The 18,617-nt window shown below is 49.2% G+C and overlaps 1 protein-coding gene across 22 annotated transcripts in view; it reads left to right on the forward strand.

The window, feature by feature from the left end:
• Positions 1-16,595, forward strand: part of TCF4 (transcription factor 4) — a 202,551-nt gene extending 185,956 nt beyond the window's left edge. For 14 of the 22 annotated variants that reach the window (XM_035310982.1, XM_035310981.1, XM_035310985.1 and 11 more), the window contains 5 exons: positions 7,680-7,815; positions 8,656-8,818; positions 11,111-11,340; positions 11,844-11,993; positions 12,246-16,595. In XM_035310982.1, the coding sequence (XP_035166873.1) occupies positions 7,680-7,815; positions 8,656-8,818; positions 11,111-11,340; positions 11,844-11,980 (666 nt within the window). In that variant the 3' untranslated portion in view covers positions 11,981-11,993; positions 12,246-16,595. Of the gene's footprint in view, positions 1-7,679; positions 7,816-8,655; positions 8,819-11,110; positions 11,341-11,843; positions 11,994-12,243 lie in introns of all 22 variants that reach the window. The other 8 variants (XM_035310978.1, XM_035310979.1, XM_035310994.1 and 5 more) reach the window with 4 other exon arrangements.
• The last annotated feature ends 2,022 nt before the right edge of the window (positions 16,596-18,617 follow it).

Raw genomic sequence — 18,617 nt, forward strand, 5'->3', positions numbered from 1 at the left:
CAGGCCTGAAAACGTGGTAATTAAAACGAAGGTAGCCCCCGCTCGCCGGGCTTGTAAAGCAAGCACAAAACAACCCCGGACACCCATAAAGAAGCTTCTGTGAACTGGCTGCGAAGAGGCAGAAGTTGCTTGGAGATACGGGTGAGGCAGGCTTTGTCTTCAAGCTGCCCATAATATTTATGCCTCCGTAATGCTCTTTACGGCAGAAGCCGCGTGTCGAGATAAAAACTTGGAGGTTGCGTTGATTTCGCAGGAGCTGCCCATCTCCAGCTCCCAAGGGCATGAGCTCAGCATATATTTTCGGCTTTAACTGTGAATTTCCTGGCTTTCGGTAGTTCCTGTTATTTCAGAGGTTATGCAGATTGTAGGGATTTTATTGTAACATTTCAAATTAAATTGGAGCAGCCAGCGCTTAAACGCTCACTTTTACACGGGAATCTTAGCAGACACATGTTTCTTTTGTAGCAGCGCACGAAGGGATTGATTAAAATCATTATAAAACACAAACTGGTACACATTATTTTTAAGACAGCACTTAGAAGTCCATCAGCTCGCCTGCATGCTTCACATGAGGGCCCACAGGAAGAGAGCACGTTCGTGTATATTTTTTTTACATCCACATTAAATTAACTTACGGAATTTTCCACCCCTAGGAATTAAAGTAGCAGCTCATGAAGTAATTCAGTTATGTCATTCATACATAAACAAAAAGAGTCAAGCGACTTGGCGTTATTTAAAAGGCAAAGTTTGGCTTTGGCTATTTTTCCTGATTATCTTTTCATCTTCTCGATTCTTAGCGCCCTTGTAGCTGTCGCATCTGTTGTTTATTTTGCCTTGCTGTGTTTTTTAGTTAACAGGTATCGCGTACGATGAAAAAAAAGGGGGCAGAATGACCTTACTGGAATAAAATCTGACATAGCAGGCACCAGTGTAACATTTCTATATAGCGCCATTTTCCGCCTAATTGGCTGACATTCCTACTGCCCCGCAAATTACGGCCTTTATCATATTTTTCAACGATTTTCGGGCCGTAAAGTTCCTTCTGGCCGGGAGAGAGAAACCGCTGACCGATACTGAAGCGACACCTTTTTCTGGAAAACGCCGCCCGGGCACAAGGGCTTCATTCATTCCCCAGCAGCTAATTAGGCTCATTGTTCCAACCCCGCTTACTCGGGGCTCGTTCTGACTGCCCGCGAGCGGCACCGGAGCGTGGCCGGGGAAAGCTGCCGGGGAAATGGCTGCACCTCGGGGGCAGGGAGCTGAGGGCACCGGAGCAGGTGCCTGGCAGAGAGCAGGGTAGGTGGGTCACCGCGGGGGCTTCTGCTGCTGACCCCCCGCTGCGGGAGGTGCTTCCCGAAGTGCCCAAGCCGGGCCACTCGCTTGCAGCGTGGTTTCCTCCGCTCCCTGGCCGGAGGGTCAATGAAGAAGAGTTAATATTCCTAATCCCGTCCTTTAGGCCCCTTTCTATCTCCAGATTTAGCCGGCGCTTAAATGAATAATCGCCTCTGGTGGAAAGAAATCGGTAAGGATTATTTCGGCGACTTCACTTCAATGGCCACGGCAACCCGCTTGTCTCCGCAGCAGGCTGCAGCCCGTCGGTTTCCCTTAAAATACTTCACTTAATGTGGGAGACCGGCGCGCCCGGGCACGGCCCGGGGAGCCTGGCTGCGAGAGCAGCCCCCAGATGGCTCTGAGAGCTGCAACGCGCTCGGCGTGGGTGCTCGGGCACGGCGCGGAGCCCTGGAAGGGAGATGAGCCCGCAGGCCTTGCGGGAAGGAAAGCTGGCCGGGAAGCCGGCCCCGCACGTCGAGTGAGAGCAGCCTGCCAAGCAAAACTTCCCCTCGCCACGCCGGGCAGCTCCCAGGGACGGGGGGGACCCCGGGTGGGTGCTGGTGCCACCGCTCGGCCTGGCCTGGGGACGTGCTGCTCGTCTGCTTTGTTTGCTCCTTCTCCTTAACGCTGAGCTTGGGCCGTGCCACTCGCAGCTGTGGCGAAACGGCTTTTGCATACAACTGGCTCGCAACAAGCCCTTTCATAAGACGCTTGGCGAGCTGCGCAGCGCTCCGGCACTGCTTTTTCTTTCTTTCTGGAGAAAAAAAATTTGAACTTTGCTGTTTTCCTGATCTAATGCCACTCCTAATGTCTCTCTCTTTTTTTTTTTTTTTATTAAATCCTTTCTTTTGCTTTTGATCTTATTTATAGCTGAGCCACCGGTCATATGGAAACTATTATTGTATAGCACGGAGATGAAAGACTTCAGCGCAGTTAAATAAGAGTGAATAATTTGGGGCAATAATACACACATACAGTGAGAGACCATTTGTGTCAGAGTGCCCTGCGCTGTTCCCTTTTTAATATAGCGCTGGGGGTTTATAAGGGCTTTGCACAAATCTGCTTTCTGTCAGACTTATAAATTCTGACAATATTGAACACATGTTAACATGCATCACCTTACAACTTTCCTGCCGCGTGTTTTTATTTATCTAATTGGATAACACGAGGTCATCAGTTTTAAAAGTACAAAGCCCGCTGCTCGTCGCGTTGCTTCATTACGGGAGCTAGTTAGGAGTAATCCCTTGCTAACCGTAGCCTGGAGCTGTGATCCGGAGAGCATCTGACGGCAGGTGATTGCTTCTTTGTGGCGTCCTGTTCAGAAAGTTCAGAGTTGTGTGAAGCTCAGCCCAAGAAGGGTTAACTGGAAGGAGCGGGGTGCACCGCTCCCAATAGGAAACCTTTCCCCATTTTTTACAGCTTGCGCCTGCTCCTTGCCATTCCCAAACCTGAAATGCCCATCTGCGAGCAATCAAAGAGCCGTTTGTACCACCATTCCTTAGCGCTCCTCAGGATTCGCTTCTGGGTCAAATGGTGGCTTTTCGTGCTCTGGAGGATGGAAGTTTCCATCTTCATACACACGCCAAAGATCCAGAGCGACAACTCCAGATAATTCACAGTCGGATGCAGCCCTCTGGGGCTGTCGGGTGCAGCTGGCGTTTCCTGGAGCTCAGAGAGCAGCGCTCTGTGTCGCTGGGCAGCTGAGGACCACGCAGGCACATCGCATCTTCTCTGTAGGTTTACCAAAACCCGAGGATCTTGCCTGTGTTCACAGGTGAGCCCGCAGGCGTGGTGGCGCACGAGGCGTGTGACACAGCCGGGTGCCTGATGTCCCTTCCCCAAGCCGTCCTTGGTTCCGTTCTGCCTGTCCCTGCCCCCCTGGCTGCTTTCAGGGAGGGGTGTTCAGAGAAGGGCTTCGCTTCCGAGGCGGCGAGTTATGCAGCTGCAACAGGGAGCTGGGCAACTGCCCTTTGGCAGAAAAAAAATAAGAAGTTGCTCTCTAAGAAGAGGGGAAGGTTGGTGCGTCGGCTGCCAGCCGCTTTCAGGAGGCACAACCGCACGGAGCGTCATGGCCGAGGTATCAGAGGAGCAGTGGCAGCTCCGGGGGCATCATCCAGAGAGACAATATTCCGCATTTCATACTCCTCGTGGAGTGTGCTTCTGAAAACCCCAGTATCGTGCTGTTCATCCACGCTAACCACAGATACCCGTCTCTATCACGAAATGCTGAGTCCTCCAGAATGCATTGCCAAGCATTTTTCCAAGAGCTTCCCATCCGCGATGAAGATGTAGATAGCGCGGGGAATCCGAAATCCGCACAGACCAGAGTAACCAGACAAACGCGGCATTTGTGCTGAGTGTCTTTTACCAGATATAAAAAGGAGAGCGTGAGTGAAAAGGAGACGAGGGCTAGCCTTCTTCCAGCTCTTGAAGAGTTGAAAAATGCTGTAAAAGCCAAATCAAGCGTGAATGCAGACATCGTTCTGGCCAGGTTTTCCTGCCGTGTCTGTCAGCCTGGTATGTGAGCGCCTCCAAAGAGCCCTCGGAAAGGCCCGCGGGACAATTTTGTTCCTTACGTTCCCCCACCTCGGGGATCAGCCTTCTCTCTACTTGCATTTCTTTGTCTTTCAGAACCCTTTTTGACCTTAATAGCCAAAAAAAAAAACCCAGGACTGAGGTTTCTCATGCTTTTTCCCTTAGGCTGAGTTACCTCAAGCATCTCTGAGCGTGCACACGTATGCGGGGGCACCCGCAGGTGGGTGAGGTTGGGATTTCAAAGAGGGAGCTAGGGCGGAGCTGGGCACACCAACACCAGCCCATTCGTACCTCCCGTGCGCGGTTTTGGATTCGCCACTGGGTTTGGTTTGGTTTGGTTTGGTTTCCACTCCGATCTGCTGAGTGCTGCAGCAGGGGCTGCTTAAGGAGATGGAAAGAAATCAAATATTAATCGGACTTCAAAGTGAGCTTGATTCTCTAAAGATAAGTATTATTTATAGGTCTGCACTCCTGGGCTGGGGGGAACGATGGGTATCTTTGCTCCACCTCGGGGCAAGCCCGTTGTTTGTATAACAGACAAACCGGCGGCACTGCTGGCTGCGGGGGGGAAACAGGAAAGGCGGCGTCTGTGTCCCCCCCCAGCGCGTGGACCCGCCTGCTTTCGGCCCCCCAGGTCTCAGATGGGGCCGGTTCTGTTTCAGTAAGTGCTGTCCCTTCCCTCCCAGCTGGGGGTTCTCAGCCAAACTGGGCGGCGTGGTCGTGCTCTTACCGGTACCGAGCTGCTGGTGGCTTTGTGGAAACAGCTGATGACACTGAAAGAGAGAAGTAAACGGCCAGCCCCTTCTGGGGGGAAATCAGAGGCCGGAATTTTCCCGTCCTAGCAGTCATGTGGGTACCCACGCAGGACGGGGCGGCTGGGCATCCCGCAGCTGCCGTGGTGACCCCCCAGCTCACATGGGAAGCAGCCCTTCCTTGTCTTGTGCGCATGGAAGTACTTGCTAGGCAAGGTTAATTCTGCGGGGTTTTTGCTATGAATATGTGTGCACGTACACGCGTTAATTTTGACCTTTTCCTACAAATACGTGTGGGTGCACTTCCACACGTGCACATGCGCAAACCTACCCGGAGCCTGGTGGAGTTGTAGCTGATGGACTTTGTACCTCAGAAACCATAACGCGGTGATCGTGAGCGACTGCAACGGGAGGAATAAAGTATCCAGGAAAATACGGAAAGGCAGTTGCATGGTGGTGTTTTTGTAGCCGTGGAGGTAGGAGGCATGAATATTTTGGAGCAAAGCACCCCCCGCTGCTGCAGCACAGGAAGGGCTGCAGTGGGACGAGTGCTACAGCCTGAAGCTAGATCCTGTCTGTCTCTTGTCTCCCGCTCGGAGAGGGGAAAAGGGGCTTGAACTAAGCCACGGCGGAAAAGAAGTGGTTTTTCTTACGGTAAGAGTGGGCTTAGTGTAAGGGTGGGATTTAGTAAAAGGTGATAGGGTGGGCTTGCTCCCTCAGCAAGCCTGAAATGTGCCAGTTTGCAAGACAAAAAATCTACAAACCTCTGCAAGTGAGACTGACCCCATTGTAGGTGGTAAAAAAGAAGGAAAGGAGGGACAGTTCTTACCGGTCAGATGTGAGACACGCCATGCATGATTACCTGCTAGATCTCCTAGGAGGAGAAATTTGAGGATTTTATTTTTTAATCAGAACTATTTTAGAAACACGAATAAAACCTTGTCAATACATCAGTGGTAAAGCAGTGGTGACTTCATGGCATCTCATCTGCATCCGAATTCAACAGTTCAGTTCAAAGACCATCCGTACTGTTGGCCTTCGATCGCTATAGCCGCTTCTGCTTCTCGCTGTGATAAATACGAGGTCGTCTCCCAGCAGCCAGGCCCAATAATCAAGATACCCAGGCTGTCTCACTTCAAGCCGGACCACCCAGCTTGAGGCATCTCGTGGAGCCCCGTGGTGGCAGTGGTCCACAGGAGGAGGCGGGCTGCTCCGGGGCAGGAGCGGGAGCAGGATGGGGTGCTGGCAGCCCCCGGGTCGGGCTGGCTGGCTGGCTGCACGGAGCATGGCTGGGGCCCAGAGAGGCTTGCAGGAAAAGGGAGGGATCCGGAGCGAGACGCTGCGTCTGTCAGTGCCTTTACAGCTTCCAGTCGCTCTCTGGAGCTCCGTTTGAAGGCCGGTGGTGGTTCTCCGAGCAGCAGTGCTGTCATATGTTTCTTTGTCGACCTCAAAATGGAATGGTTTTTGTCTTCTGCAGAATCGCAGAAGAATTGAGGTGGGAGGGGGCTGCTGGGGGTCACCTGGGCGAGACCCCCGCACCCCGTGGGGACGATCAAGTCAGGGCCGACCCCCTGGGTAGACCTGGTGGCCCCAGGTCAGGCCCATGGATCGCTGGGGACGGAGGAGCACAGCCCTGTCACAGCAGAGTGGAAAAACACTTTTTCTCCTCAAAAGGATGCCATTCTGACTGCGCTGTGTTCAGTCATTTGAGATTTAAGGAAGGAGGAGTGCAGACCTCCAAGCACACCCTCTGTAAGTCTCTTCCTTAAAACCAAATAATGCCGGTTCCAGCCTTTTCTTAGCACGTCATGTTTTTAAAATTAAGGCGTCTCAACGAGGAGAGAGTTTTTGTCTGTGCTATTTTACACTTGCTTTCGGTTATTTGCATTTCGTCTAGTAGTAAAAGATTTTCTCAAGTTCCCCTTGGCAGGATTCCCTTTTATCTTTCCTACTGCGGTCTCGGCTTGCTGTTAACAATTATACTATATTATCTTGTAAGTCTGATTAGAAACATTCCTCGATCTTTTTTATCTGCCCGAGCACTTACTCTGGGAGAACAAAGAGAGATTTACAGTTGGCTGCTGAGTTTATCAGCCACGGAAACCCGTTTCACACCAGTGTTACGGGAGGCGCACACCTGAGGAAGTCGGGAGCGTGTGCTAAATCTTCTGTGTAGAAAATGTTCGTGGCTGTGCCTCTGGACACGGGGTACAGACAAACGGTGCCACTCGCAGCTCCAGCGTTGCCCCTCCCTGGCTTTTTTCTAGCTTTTTTCTGACAGTTTTGCTCGTCGGCTGCTCGGCTCTTCTCCGCAGCCTCCCTTATTTAGGGAGGTGCCGGCCCCGCTCCGTCTGCGAGCGACGCAGGTGGGAGGAATGGCTGGATTTCCATCGCGCTGTCAGCTGCGATGACGGCACTGCCGGAGTGGTTAATAAAACCTTCATGGGGATGTTACCCGGAGTCACGGCGTTGGCAGGCCTGGCGCCCCTCCGGCTTTGGGGCTCGGTGGTTAATGAAATAGGGCTAATTTGGACCCGGCTGCCCACCTCGGAGGGCGGGGGACGCGGCGTTGCGTTCGCGCCGAGCGGGGCCCCCGCTGTCAGAGCCTTCGCCGGCGGGACGGGGAAAAATGGCAGCGAAGCCGATCCCCGAAACGAGGAGTCGGATGCCAAATTGAAATTCCTGCAGGATTTCCGCTAGCAATGGGGGAATTGAGAAGCCCGCAATTAAGCATATGGGCATTAAGATAATTGTCAGATCTGTTGGCGGACATGATAGAAGACAGATGGGCGCGAAGCGGCGCGCTCGGCTGCGGCACCCCGGGAGACAATTTGACGTTTTACCTGCCTGAGCCGCTCGGCCGCCTGCACGCCCGGCCGGGCTTCGGCTCTGCGGGCTCGCGGCGCCCTCTGGCGAGGCACCCAGCCCGGGCTGGCCTGCCAACGGGGCCCCGGGACCCCAGGGGAGCAGCGGGACCCCGGGGCTGGAGGGCCACAGGTCCCCGTGGCCCCATTGCAGGCCGCCGCCTCCTCTCACCGCCCCTCTCTCCTCTGCCTGCAGGTCGGCGCCCACCGCGAGGACGGGGTGAGCCTCCGCGGCAGCCACTCGCTCGTGCCAAACCAGGTGCCGGTGCCCCAGCTGCCCGTCCAGTCGGCCACGTCCCCGGACCTGAACCCGCCCCAGGACCCCTACAGGGGTGAGTACCGCTGGCAACAGCCCCGGGACCTGGGGATCGGGCCCCGCGCCTCGGTCCCGCGCATGGCGGAGTGATCGGGGTTGGAAGGGACCTTCAAGGTAACGCCTGCCCCGGGCAGGGACACGTAAAAGCAGTCCAATTTCCAAAATAATTTTGCAAATTTAACTAAACAAAATTGGCAAGTATCCAAGGCGCTGCAGGGTGCACAGCAAAAAGATGTGAATTTAAGGTGAAGCTCTGAATTTGCACCCAGTTTATGATTCCGGCCGTGGGAAGGACATCAGCAGAGTGCCTGCCCTTGGCTCGCACGACGTGCCGCGCTGTCATCAGCCTCGCAGCCTCGTGCACACCTGCAGGGCTGCTGCAAAGCAGGCTCGGAGCAAAGCGAACCCATCTTAGGACAGCTGGGCTTTGTCATGAATCCTAGAGGCTGCTAATCTTCCCGCTGAGGTGTGGCAGAGTCCAAGATTTCTGTTGTGATGGCTTACAAGGACTTTGCTCATTCGTTGCAGCAGAGGCATTGAGTGTGTCTGGGGAGGAATGACATACTGAAAATTTTTATTTTTTTTAAAGATGAGGGAAAACGTAGGTAGTGACTGAAGAAGGGGAGCTGCAGCTAGGCGGCAGTGAACTATTCCTAAAGGCTGAGGAGCAGAACAAGACCTCCAAGCCATCAGTGAAACCTGTGTTAGGGCCTTCATGCTTCACTCAGTGCCGGTTACGTGGGGCTGCACGCGCAGGTCACCCTTCGCTGGGCAGCAGGGACAGAGGACTTGGCCCCAGATCGCTCCAACGTTTGGGAACGGGTGTTTGACAGCTCGTCTGTGTGTTTTCTCCCAGGCATGCCAGCTGGACTGCAAGGGCAGAGCGTCTCTTCAGGTAGCTCCGAAATCAAATCTGACGACGAGGGAGACGAAAACCTCCAGGACACAAAATCTTCTGAGGACAAGAAACTAGAGGATGACAAGAAGGATATCAAATCAATTACTAGGTCAAGATCTAGGTAACAGTATATAATAGTGTCGCTTCATTTAATTCCTTTACTGGATTTTGATGAAGTGAACAGAACAGGAGGAAACTATGAGGTTTTTTCCTGGCAGGTAAAACCACAGCCTAAGTGGAACAGAACGGCTGTTCTGGCAGTACTGAGTACACTTCTGCTACTTGTACTCCAGGACTTCCTCAAATTCGAACAATTCACAAATTTGGACACTGACCAAGTTCTCCGCAATCTCTAAAGAAATTCTATTTTGCGAAAATGTGCGAATTACACTGCTATTCCTCTCTGCCTCTGCTTGCAAACGGGAATACAGTATGGATTGGCATCTTTTTAAAAATGTGCCTGGAAGGCGACCACACCTGCGTCTGAACTAACAAACCGTGTTCGTTCCTTTTACCGTTAAAATAAGTTCGTCGTGCCATGTCCTCAGTTCCTGTAAGCCTGTAGAGCTGTCTAGGTTTAACTGGAAGATTTAGTGGCATTAGTACATCAGATGAGGATCCGGCCCTCCCGTAGTTGCTGCAAGAAGATGGGTGTTGCTGCCTCCCCCTGGGAAGGGCAGGAGGATTCTCTCCTCCTTCGAGGCTGAGCTGCTTAGGAAAAGCAGGAGTGTATTTGGCTGCTGGTGGGACAAGGCTTGTTCCGCGTATTGTTTATACATGTTTGGAAAGCAAGAGTTCAATCCTAGCTGTATTTTAGCATCTGGGAGCTCGTGTCCGTGGTGAACCTGAGCAATGTCTATGGGCACGGCAAACACGAGCCACCTAACGAGGGACAGGCCACAGCTGTCCCATTTATCCTCAATTTCCCTCGTCTCACCTGCACCATACCCGAGGTACAGCTCAGGAGTGCAGATACTCTTTATCATCACTTGAGTCCCAAACTCCCCAGCCAAATTGCAAATACGGCTGAAATTCTGTTTTGTTTAGGGGATTTTTTAATGATTGTGAGTGGCCATGGCTGGCTGCCTTTTGTCCTTCCACGTCTGCTCGTCTGTGTAAAAACTGAGACAAGGTAAGAAACACCTGAGCAGACATTTCACCACAGAAAGAGCATCAAGACTCTGACCTCTCAAGCCCGCACACACTGATTTTTAAACTGTTAGTCGCATTCACGTCTCTTATGACTGGGGAAAATCCATAACACTTGAGATTCTCTCTGAATAAATGTGTTGAAGTAACCCTAAGTGAGGCTTTCATGTCTGTTTCCAACGTGGCAAGAAGAAAGGACCTTGATGCTGCTGTAAGGTGGTTGGAGTTCTTGTTAATTCAACAATTACACTGTCGCTTATGCATATTTATACGTGCTTTGATGCTTTTGTAGGCTAACGTTTTTGCTTTTAACATGCTTGCAGCTCTCAAAGGTTACTCCCGATATTTAGTTATATATCTAAATCCATGCTGTTAGGGCTGCTGAAAATTTATTACTCCATTTGCATAACCAATTCAAATTACATAGTGGCAGTGACTCACCAGTTGATGTGTTTTCAATTTGAAATCATAATTTCATCTGGCTGGAAAGCAGTTTTGTTGCAGCAACGAGGCACAAGTTCACCGCAGGGCTCTGCGCAGCCGTCGGTTCCTCCCGGGGCCGTTTGCCCGCAGGCATTTTGGTGCCCGGGCTCTGCGTGGTGCCACTGCCCGCCCCCGCCGCCGTCGCTGCTGATAGCCGAGGAAGTTTTTTTTCTAAAGGGCGGTCTGCAGCAAGTACAAGCTGTACAAGGGCCTTTACACGCGTGCTGTAGCTTTGCATTTTGGTGTTTCTGCTTCGACCTGCTCGCCGGTCCTTGTCCGGGTCACCCGGAGACAGTCTGCTGGGGAGCCTTGTGCTATATAACTTGAGCTGAACAGATCTCAAGCCTTACATGTGGCATAGAAGAAAGTAACAGAAATACCAAAAGTGCCTGGAGTGCTGGTTGGTTTAGATGCCAACGAGCAAGCTCCCTCGTTGTCAGCAAATACGGCACTGCAGCAGCGACCACACGGGCTCTCAACAGTTGTCACGACTTAAAAAGTTGAGGTATCAACCGTGATAACAGACGTTACCAAAAATGTATGTTTTCACATCTCGAAGTGTCTTCCTTGCAGAATGTAAAGGTTGATTACAAACTTTACCCAGTGTAAAACTGAAGGGGGCTGAATTTTGCCCAGGTTCACTGGAAGAGGAACAGCAACCATGAGTAACTTTTACGGTGTTTGATTTGTAGCCCTGCTTTTGGACCAAGTCTGTTTTACAGTCTTTCCCCTGCTAGTTTCCCACATCATTAGAAAATGATGTGTTCCTTTTGTCTCCCAGCAATAACGACGATGAGGACCTGACACCCGAGCAGAAAGCCGAGCGAGAAAAGGAGAGGCGAATGGCCAACAACGCTCGGGAGCGCCTGCGCGTGCGCGACATCAACGAGGCGTTCAAGGAGTTGGGCCGGATGGTGCAGCTCCACCTGAAGAGCGACAAGCCCCAGACGAAGCTCCTGATCTTGCACCAGGCTGTGGCTGTCATCCTCAGCTTAGAGCAGCAAGTCAGAGGTGAGTGCCACCCTAGCTCCTTACGGCCCTCCTGGGACAAAAGGCACCACGCTGAGTTTGGGGAAGGCTGCCCAGGGGCACCCGGTGACACAGAGGGGGCAGGACCTGGCCCCCAGGGCCCGCTGAGCACCACAGAGCACCCAGAGTCGCGGTGGAGCACTGGTGTTCACCCGTGGCTCTGGCGCTGCAGCTGTTGGCAGCGATCCTCGTCACTCTCGGTCCATTTTGCATTCTTTAGCAAGCTCCAAATTCAATATTAAGCTTGGCCGCTCCTTAGCAAAGCACAAACACAGAGGGATTTGCAGAGATTGTGTGCCGAGTTGCACTGCCTGCGTCTCGGCACTTGACCTGACCGGGCTGCATCGTCTGCTTCAGCCCCCGGACTGCCTGCAGCCCGACTTCACCAAGTCACTGAGCGTTGTTTTAAACTCAGGTGCAATGACAAAGGCAGCCTGATATCAAAATGCGAACGTTTGAAATTGTGTTTTGCTTCAATTCAACAGAAAGAAACCTGAATCCTAAAGCAGCCTGTCTGAAAAGAAGGGAAGAAGAGAAAGTCTCTTCAGATCCTCCTCCACTTTCCCTGGCAGGACCCCACCCTGGGATGGGAGATGCCTCCAATCACATGGGACAGATGTAAAAAAAAGGCAAGTTTTGTTTGCAGCGGTGCCCAGGTGCTGGGAACCTTCCCCCAAACACCGGGTCACGGTTCAGCCCCGGGCACAGAGCAGCACGTCCCCTGGGCTGCCGGGGGTGGGCAGGTGGGCGAGGGGCACCCCTACAAACTGGTTATGGGATCGTGCTGCCAGCAGGCCTGACGGCCACGGCCACGCTCCGATCATCTGCTCAGGGAGGACACAGTGCTGCGCATTCAGCTTGACTGATGTGGTTTTTTTACTTCTTTCACAGGTCCAAGTTGCCACATTTCTTCATTTAAACAAGAGACCACTTCCTTAACAGCTGTATTATCTTAAACCCACATAAACACTTCTCCTTAACCCCTTTTTTGTAATATAAGACAAGTCTGAGTAGTTAAGAATCGCAGACGCAAGAGATTTCAGCATTCCCGATTATTAAAAACAAGAAAAACAAACAAACAAAAAGTGCAACTTGAGGGACGACTCTCTTTAACATATCATTCAGAATGTCTAACGCAGTATGTTACGAGCTGTAAGTGCACAGCCTAGAGACTGAATGGCAATCTTCTCCACACTGTGGGACAATGCATTTGTGCCTAAACTTCTTTTGGAAAAAAAAAAAATATAATTAATTTGTAAGTCTGAAAAAAATATTTAATTTAAAAATTGTAAACTTGCAATAATGAAAAAGTGTACTTCTGAAGAAAAAAATGAGCGTTTTTGTTGGTGTGCTAGACAGCTAGTGTTTATACTTACTGGATATTAAAAGGGAAGCTTTGCTGCCCAGATATTTACAAAACCAGCAAACGTCCTAATGAAAACTGAAGTGATGACATTAGCCATTCCTTAGGGTAGGAGGAACAGATGGATCTTATAGACCTATGACAAATATATATATATAAATATATATATAAATATATATTAAAAATTTAGTGAATATGGTAAGCTTTTGTTCATTTGTTTCAGACTTTTTTGCTCCTGTAAAAAAATAGTACTGATTAACTTTTTTAAAAAGAAGATTTTACTGTAAATAAGGATTTTTTTGTCTTATTTCTGTCCCTCTCCCCTGGTTTTGTTATTGTAACCTGTAGTGCCAACTCTGTCTCTGGAGGGGTAGTGCAGGAACGAAACGCTGACCCTGACGTTGCTTCTCATTCATAAATAAGTAGAGAGTTGTTTCTTCGGTCTTTTTGGGAACACAGGACTTAAAAAGTCACGTCGTGTGTAGATACTCCAGGCAGCGTCACCGAGCCCGGCGAGGCGAGCTGGCCGCATGGTGACGTTGCTCTGCTTGACCCTTTTTCTGGGATTTTCAGAGGTACAAGGTTAGAATGCTACAATGTTACCACTGTGCCTTCCAATGTTTATATCATCAGAAGCATAACATAATCAAAGTGGCTGTGATTTAACGAACCGATTAAAAGTGTTACCTATGTGTGTAGCCTAAATAGTGTGCAGTGAGGCGTTTCTGAATACATGGTCAGATTCTGGGGGGCGGGGGGGGCGGAACCATCCGGGGGGAAAACTGCAAGTAGTGTGACAGATTCGATTGACTTCTTTGCGTTGTTCTTCTCTTGTTTTTAAGTGGATTATTTAAGTGTAGACCACTTGCTGCCTCCTCCTTTCTTTGTAAAATGCCAATTTCAGTCATCATGCAGCATTATACCAAGCCTTATGAGTCCTAAAGCATTAAGTTGCACTTTCTCGAGGAGGGGTGGTAGTACAGTATTTCTCTGGCCAGTATGAATGAAGTTTTTACTTAACATATTTAATAGTAACATAGATCAAACTATGGCACAGCAACTCATCAGATAACTAGCTTTGAAGTCTGGGCACAACTGAACCAACTTCCATAGTGAATCTTTAATAACGATTGACTTTGGTGTACAGTACGATTAACAGATAGTGCTCCTAGTTAAGTATTTGTCAGCATCCTTTTGTCTCTAATTCCAGTTTCTATTTTTACAGCCACACAAACCTGGCATGTATTTTAAATAAAATCTCCCTGTTCGAGTAGATTTTCCACCTATCAACACTGAATAAATGCCATAAATCCATCCAACGGTCTAAATGTTCCATCTGTTCTCCTGTTTTGCCAGTTATATAGTAATGAAAAAGACATTTGTAAATTTTATGCAACAAATGGCAAACGTATCATTATTTTGGAATTGTGTATGTAAAAGTTATATTTTTACATGTAGACTCTTGTTATTCTGTGTTTTAATACATTGTATCAGTTTTTGTTTATAAAAAAAATCTGTGTGGTTGAAAAAAAAACAAAAAGTCTCATTTAAATGAACTAGTGAGATACGAGAACCTGCATTTTATGTTTGTTTCTGAAGACGTAAAGAACAAATATGCTAGCTACCATGCGATCACCTTCGACATACCCATAAACATTTGGATTAGCTGTGTGCGTGCTGAAAACTGTAAATACGTTCAGTAGCGATGAAACTGAGAAATGGTTTGATTTGCCGATAAGTTTCTCAAATGTGGAGGTGGATTAAACCACTAGAAAAAAAACAAAAAGCAGTAGAGGAGAATGCACTGAGGTTTGATTCCGAGTTACAGGCGCCGGACTTTGGACAGGCCTGGTTTCCATGCAAGTGGGGTAATAAAGACGAATCCCAGCCGACGTTAGCGGCAGCCGCTGGTTCTGAGCGCTGGTGTCCTCGGCAGGGTGGAGGCTTCCGTTCCGTGTGTGTGCTGTCATGCTGAGAGTAAAATGACGATGAACAAGCCATATTTTTTTTCCAGGAGATGTCAGACCCGGGGGAGCCCGCTCAGTGTCTGTCTGTAATGTGGTCTTGTAAGGAACCTGCAAGGAGCCTCTCGATCGACGGCGATTTTAAGAACTGTGCTTCTGATAAACAATGTAAAAAAAAAAAAATGACGAGACCAACTTCATGTTTATTTAAAACAATCTGTGGACAGAAAATAAATGACAAGTGTAGTTTGTGGAACGTGTAAGAAAGAAAACGCTTTTATTGTTCCGCTCGCAGTCCGCTTGCACTTAACTCGAGGAGCAGCTCCAGGTTGTGCCCAACGGCTCTGATGTGCGCGGCCACCGCGTGAGAAGTAGCTTGCACACTGAACTTCACTTTCAGGCTTACGGTCCGTAGTTTATGCAGGACAAGCATTCGTCCTTCCCGGACTGAAGAACTGAAGATCCTGTCCTGCTTCCACTCCAGATGAGGCGAGACCCCCCCCAAAAAGCACCCCAAAAGCAAACCACAAAGTGTGTGCTCCTGAGTTTTTTCCACTCTTTCCCAGAGCAGGTAAGGTATGTGCATCTCAAGCTGCCTTCGTCAGGGGAGATTTAGCTGATGATATTTAAAGCAGTGAAGGTCTTAGAAAGCTCTATCCTGTGGTAACAAACCGGGCTAAGGAACTCTGCGAAATAAATACCGAAACAGCAGCTTTGTACGAAATGATCCACCTCCACATTCAAGTAATTTATGAATATGCTGAATAGGGAATCTGTTCATCTAGAACTTCTTTACCATTTGTCTTCTGTGTAGCTGCAAGGAACACTAATGTTTATACAACTGTCAGTCCTACCAGTGATGCAACTTGTACTGATTCAGTCTTCCGAGGTTTGGTTTGGTTTGGTTTCGGTTTTGCTTTTCATTTTTTTTTGTTTTGTTTTTCTTTTTTCAGGGGGTCGGGGGGGAAGGCGATCAAGACGGGTGGTCAGGGAGAGGAGGGTTTCAATCTTTGTATCCAATAGGCAGAATACGATCCGTGTCCAAAAGTGAACAATACATTGCCAGGAATGAAGAGATTTCAGCGGAAACAAGCACAAAAAAAAAAAAAAAAAGGAAAAAAAAAAAAAAAAAAAAAAAAAAAAAAAAAAAAAAAAAAAGAAAAAAAAGGAAAGAAAAAAAAAAGAAAAAGAAAAAAATTAGTCCACTGGTTGACTGGAAAAAAAAACAAAAAACCTAGATGTGGAATATGATGAATTCCAACACAACGGGGCACCAGGGCCCTTGGGGGGCCCTACCTTTTTGTTTTGTTTTTCGTTTTGTTTGTTTGTTTTTTAAGAACATGTTCTTTCTCATGGGACTTGAAGTTGATTCATATTTGTGCAGTGCTGGTTTGACCATACTCATTTCAAGTATTATAGACTTATGTAATGGTGAAAATATATGAACTGTGGCCTTTTTCATTCTTGTTACTTGTGATGCAATTAAGTGAAGATAAGAAAAAAAAAAAAGCAGAGATTTACCATGTATCAGTGCCTGGCTTTTTGTTATAAAGCTTCGTTTGTCTAGTGCTCTTTTTGCTATAAAATAGACTGTAGTACACCCTAGTAGGAAAAAAAAAAAAACTAAATTTAAAAATAAAAAATATATTTGGCTTATTTTTCACAGGAGCAATCCTTTTATACCATGAATATTACGGAAAAAAAAAAAAAATTGTCAGATTCTGAATATTTCTTCTTTGTAGATTTTTGGAATCATTCTGAGTAAAAGTTTGTTACTTTATTTTACTATTTAAAAGATGTTATTTTACCATGTGTTACTGAGATGAAACTGTACGGTAGCTTTTTTTTTTTAGTTGTAGGTCGCAACGGGAGAATTTTGCGACTATACACATAGCTGCAGCAGTAAAAAACAAGAAAATGGGAAAAAAAATGAAAAAAAGGGAAAAAGATCAAAAAAAAGCAACAAAAAAAAAAGATGAACAGTTACACCTTGTTTTCAATGTGTGGCTGAGTGCCTCGATTTTTTCATGTTTTTGGTGTATTTCTGATTTGTAGAAGTGTCCAAACAGGTTGTGTGCTGGAGTTCCTTCAAGAAGATTAAAAGCAAAACAAACACAGCTTGGTGTAGGCCATTACCTGTTTCTCATCTGTAGTTATTCGATGCCGTCATGTACATGACCGTTCTGTAGCAATAAATGTGCCATTTTTATAAACCGTTTCCGACACCTTGGTTTCATTTCATTCCCCATTGCCGCCGGGCTGGGGCCGGGCTCTGCCTCTGGCTTGCCTGGAGGACGCCGGACGCGCTCGTCCCGCGTGCGTGTCCCCGCAGAGCGCCGGTTGTGCCGTGTGGGGTCGGCTCCGTGCTCCTTCCCGACCCCGCTGCTCCCCATGGCGCTTCTGTACCTGCTGGTGGTAACCGTAAGGCGCTTTGGAGTCCTCTCGGAGGAAGGCTGTGTAAAAAGGCAAGACCATTTCCATTCTCATTTCCATGTAGAGCTTTGTGTTCCGTAAGGAAACCATCCGTATCGCACCCTAAATCTGCTTGAGCCATCGGAGGAATACAAAGCCCTTGTTAGAACAAACGGGGCTGTACCGGCGTGCGCGCAAACCAAACCAGCAGCCTCGTGTAGGCAGAAAACTGGAAAAATAGACCAGATCTGTTAAACCTGCGGTGGTGTCTGCAGGAACACCAACTACATGCGTGCTGTGCCGTGCTCTCGCCTTGGCCGGATCGGTCTCTGCTCGTAGCCTTCTCTCTGCTGTGATTTTGTGGTTGGTGCCGGAGCAAAGAGCTGAGATGTGTAATCGTAAACCCGCAGGCATGGTATTTACACTCCTTTTTGCACAACGCGCTGCTGGTCGGCACCGTTGGACCTGCTCAACCCAGACGGAATCCACACAAGCTCCGAGCGCCGCGGCCTGCCAGCGGTGACAGGGACGTGCAGCACCACGAGCGAGGTCCGGGTGGCCTCGGGTGGCATTTGGAGGAGCGAAGAGGCCTGGCTCACGCAACATTTGTACAACACCCGTGTATGTGTATGAAATCCACTGCAGGTTTGCACTCCGGAGTTATTTACCCGTGTGGTGCGTTTGGGGCCGTTTCTGTTACGGTTCATGCTCCTGCTGCGGGGCTGGGCTGCTCACCAGGGGGACGTGGACAGCCCATCGCTCACGGCCATCGGTAGCGAAATGTGAGGATGGGATTTAAAGCATTGTACGTAACACATACCTGACTCTCGCAAAGGTTTTCAGAGGTAACACCGTTCGTTTTGGCAATGAATGGAGCTGTATTGCGTTCACCGTTGTGCAATGATTCTCCGTGGCTGCTGAACCACGCAGCTTGGTCTCCTTGAATATTACACAAGAAGCCATGTGTTTAACCAAGTTTTCTTCCCACCCAGGACAGTCGGTCACTGCATGCACCAAGCACAGCGCCTCTTCCCCATTTCCAGTGGCGGGGCCAGGAATACTCTTCCATCAACCCCCGGTGGAGACAGCGAGGCCACAGGGCCACCACCTGATGGCCATGGCCACTACGTGCCCCCTTGGGTCCCACCGTGCCCATGGAGCGACCACCAGCACCGCCAGCACTGCCGCCTGTGGAACCGTGCGGGAAGGCACGGGGTCCAGGCTGGGACCGCGGCCGCCGGCAGCAAGCAGCTGCTCGGTGCGAGAGGGCTTTCAGCAGGACATTCATGCTGTAATTCATTTATGAGGAGCTCGGGCTCTTTTTTTTGTTTGTTTCCTCATAAAGCAACGGGACTCCGCAGTTCTTCTGAAAGGCGAAATGAATAGAAGAGCTGAAGGCTGGAAGAATGGTTTTTATTCTTCTGCCTTCTGTGTAGATAGGGCTTGGATGAAGAGACATCCCACCCCGTCCTGTCGCTGACAGCTCTAGGGAAGTTGGCTTGATATCACATGCAATTACA

The sequence above is a fragment of the Oxyura jamaicensis genome, chromosome Z (genome assembly GCF_011077185.1).
Source record: "Oxyura jamaicensis isolate SHBP4307 breed ruddy duck chromosome Z, BPBGC_Ojam_1.0, whole genome shotgun sequence".
Lineage (NCBI taxonomy): Eukaryota > Metazoa > Chordata > Aves > Anseriformes > Anatidae > Oxyura > Oxyura jamaicensis.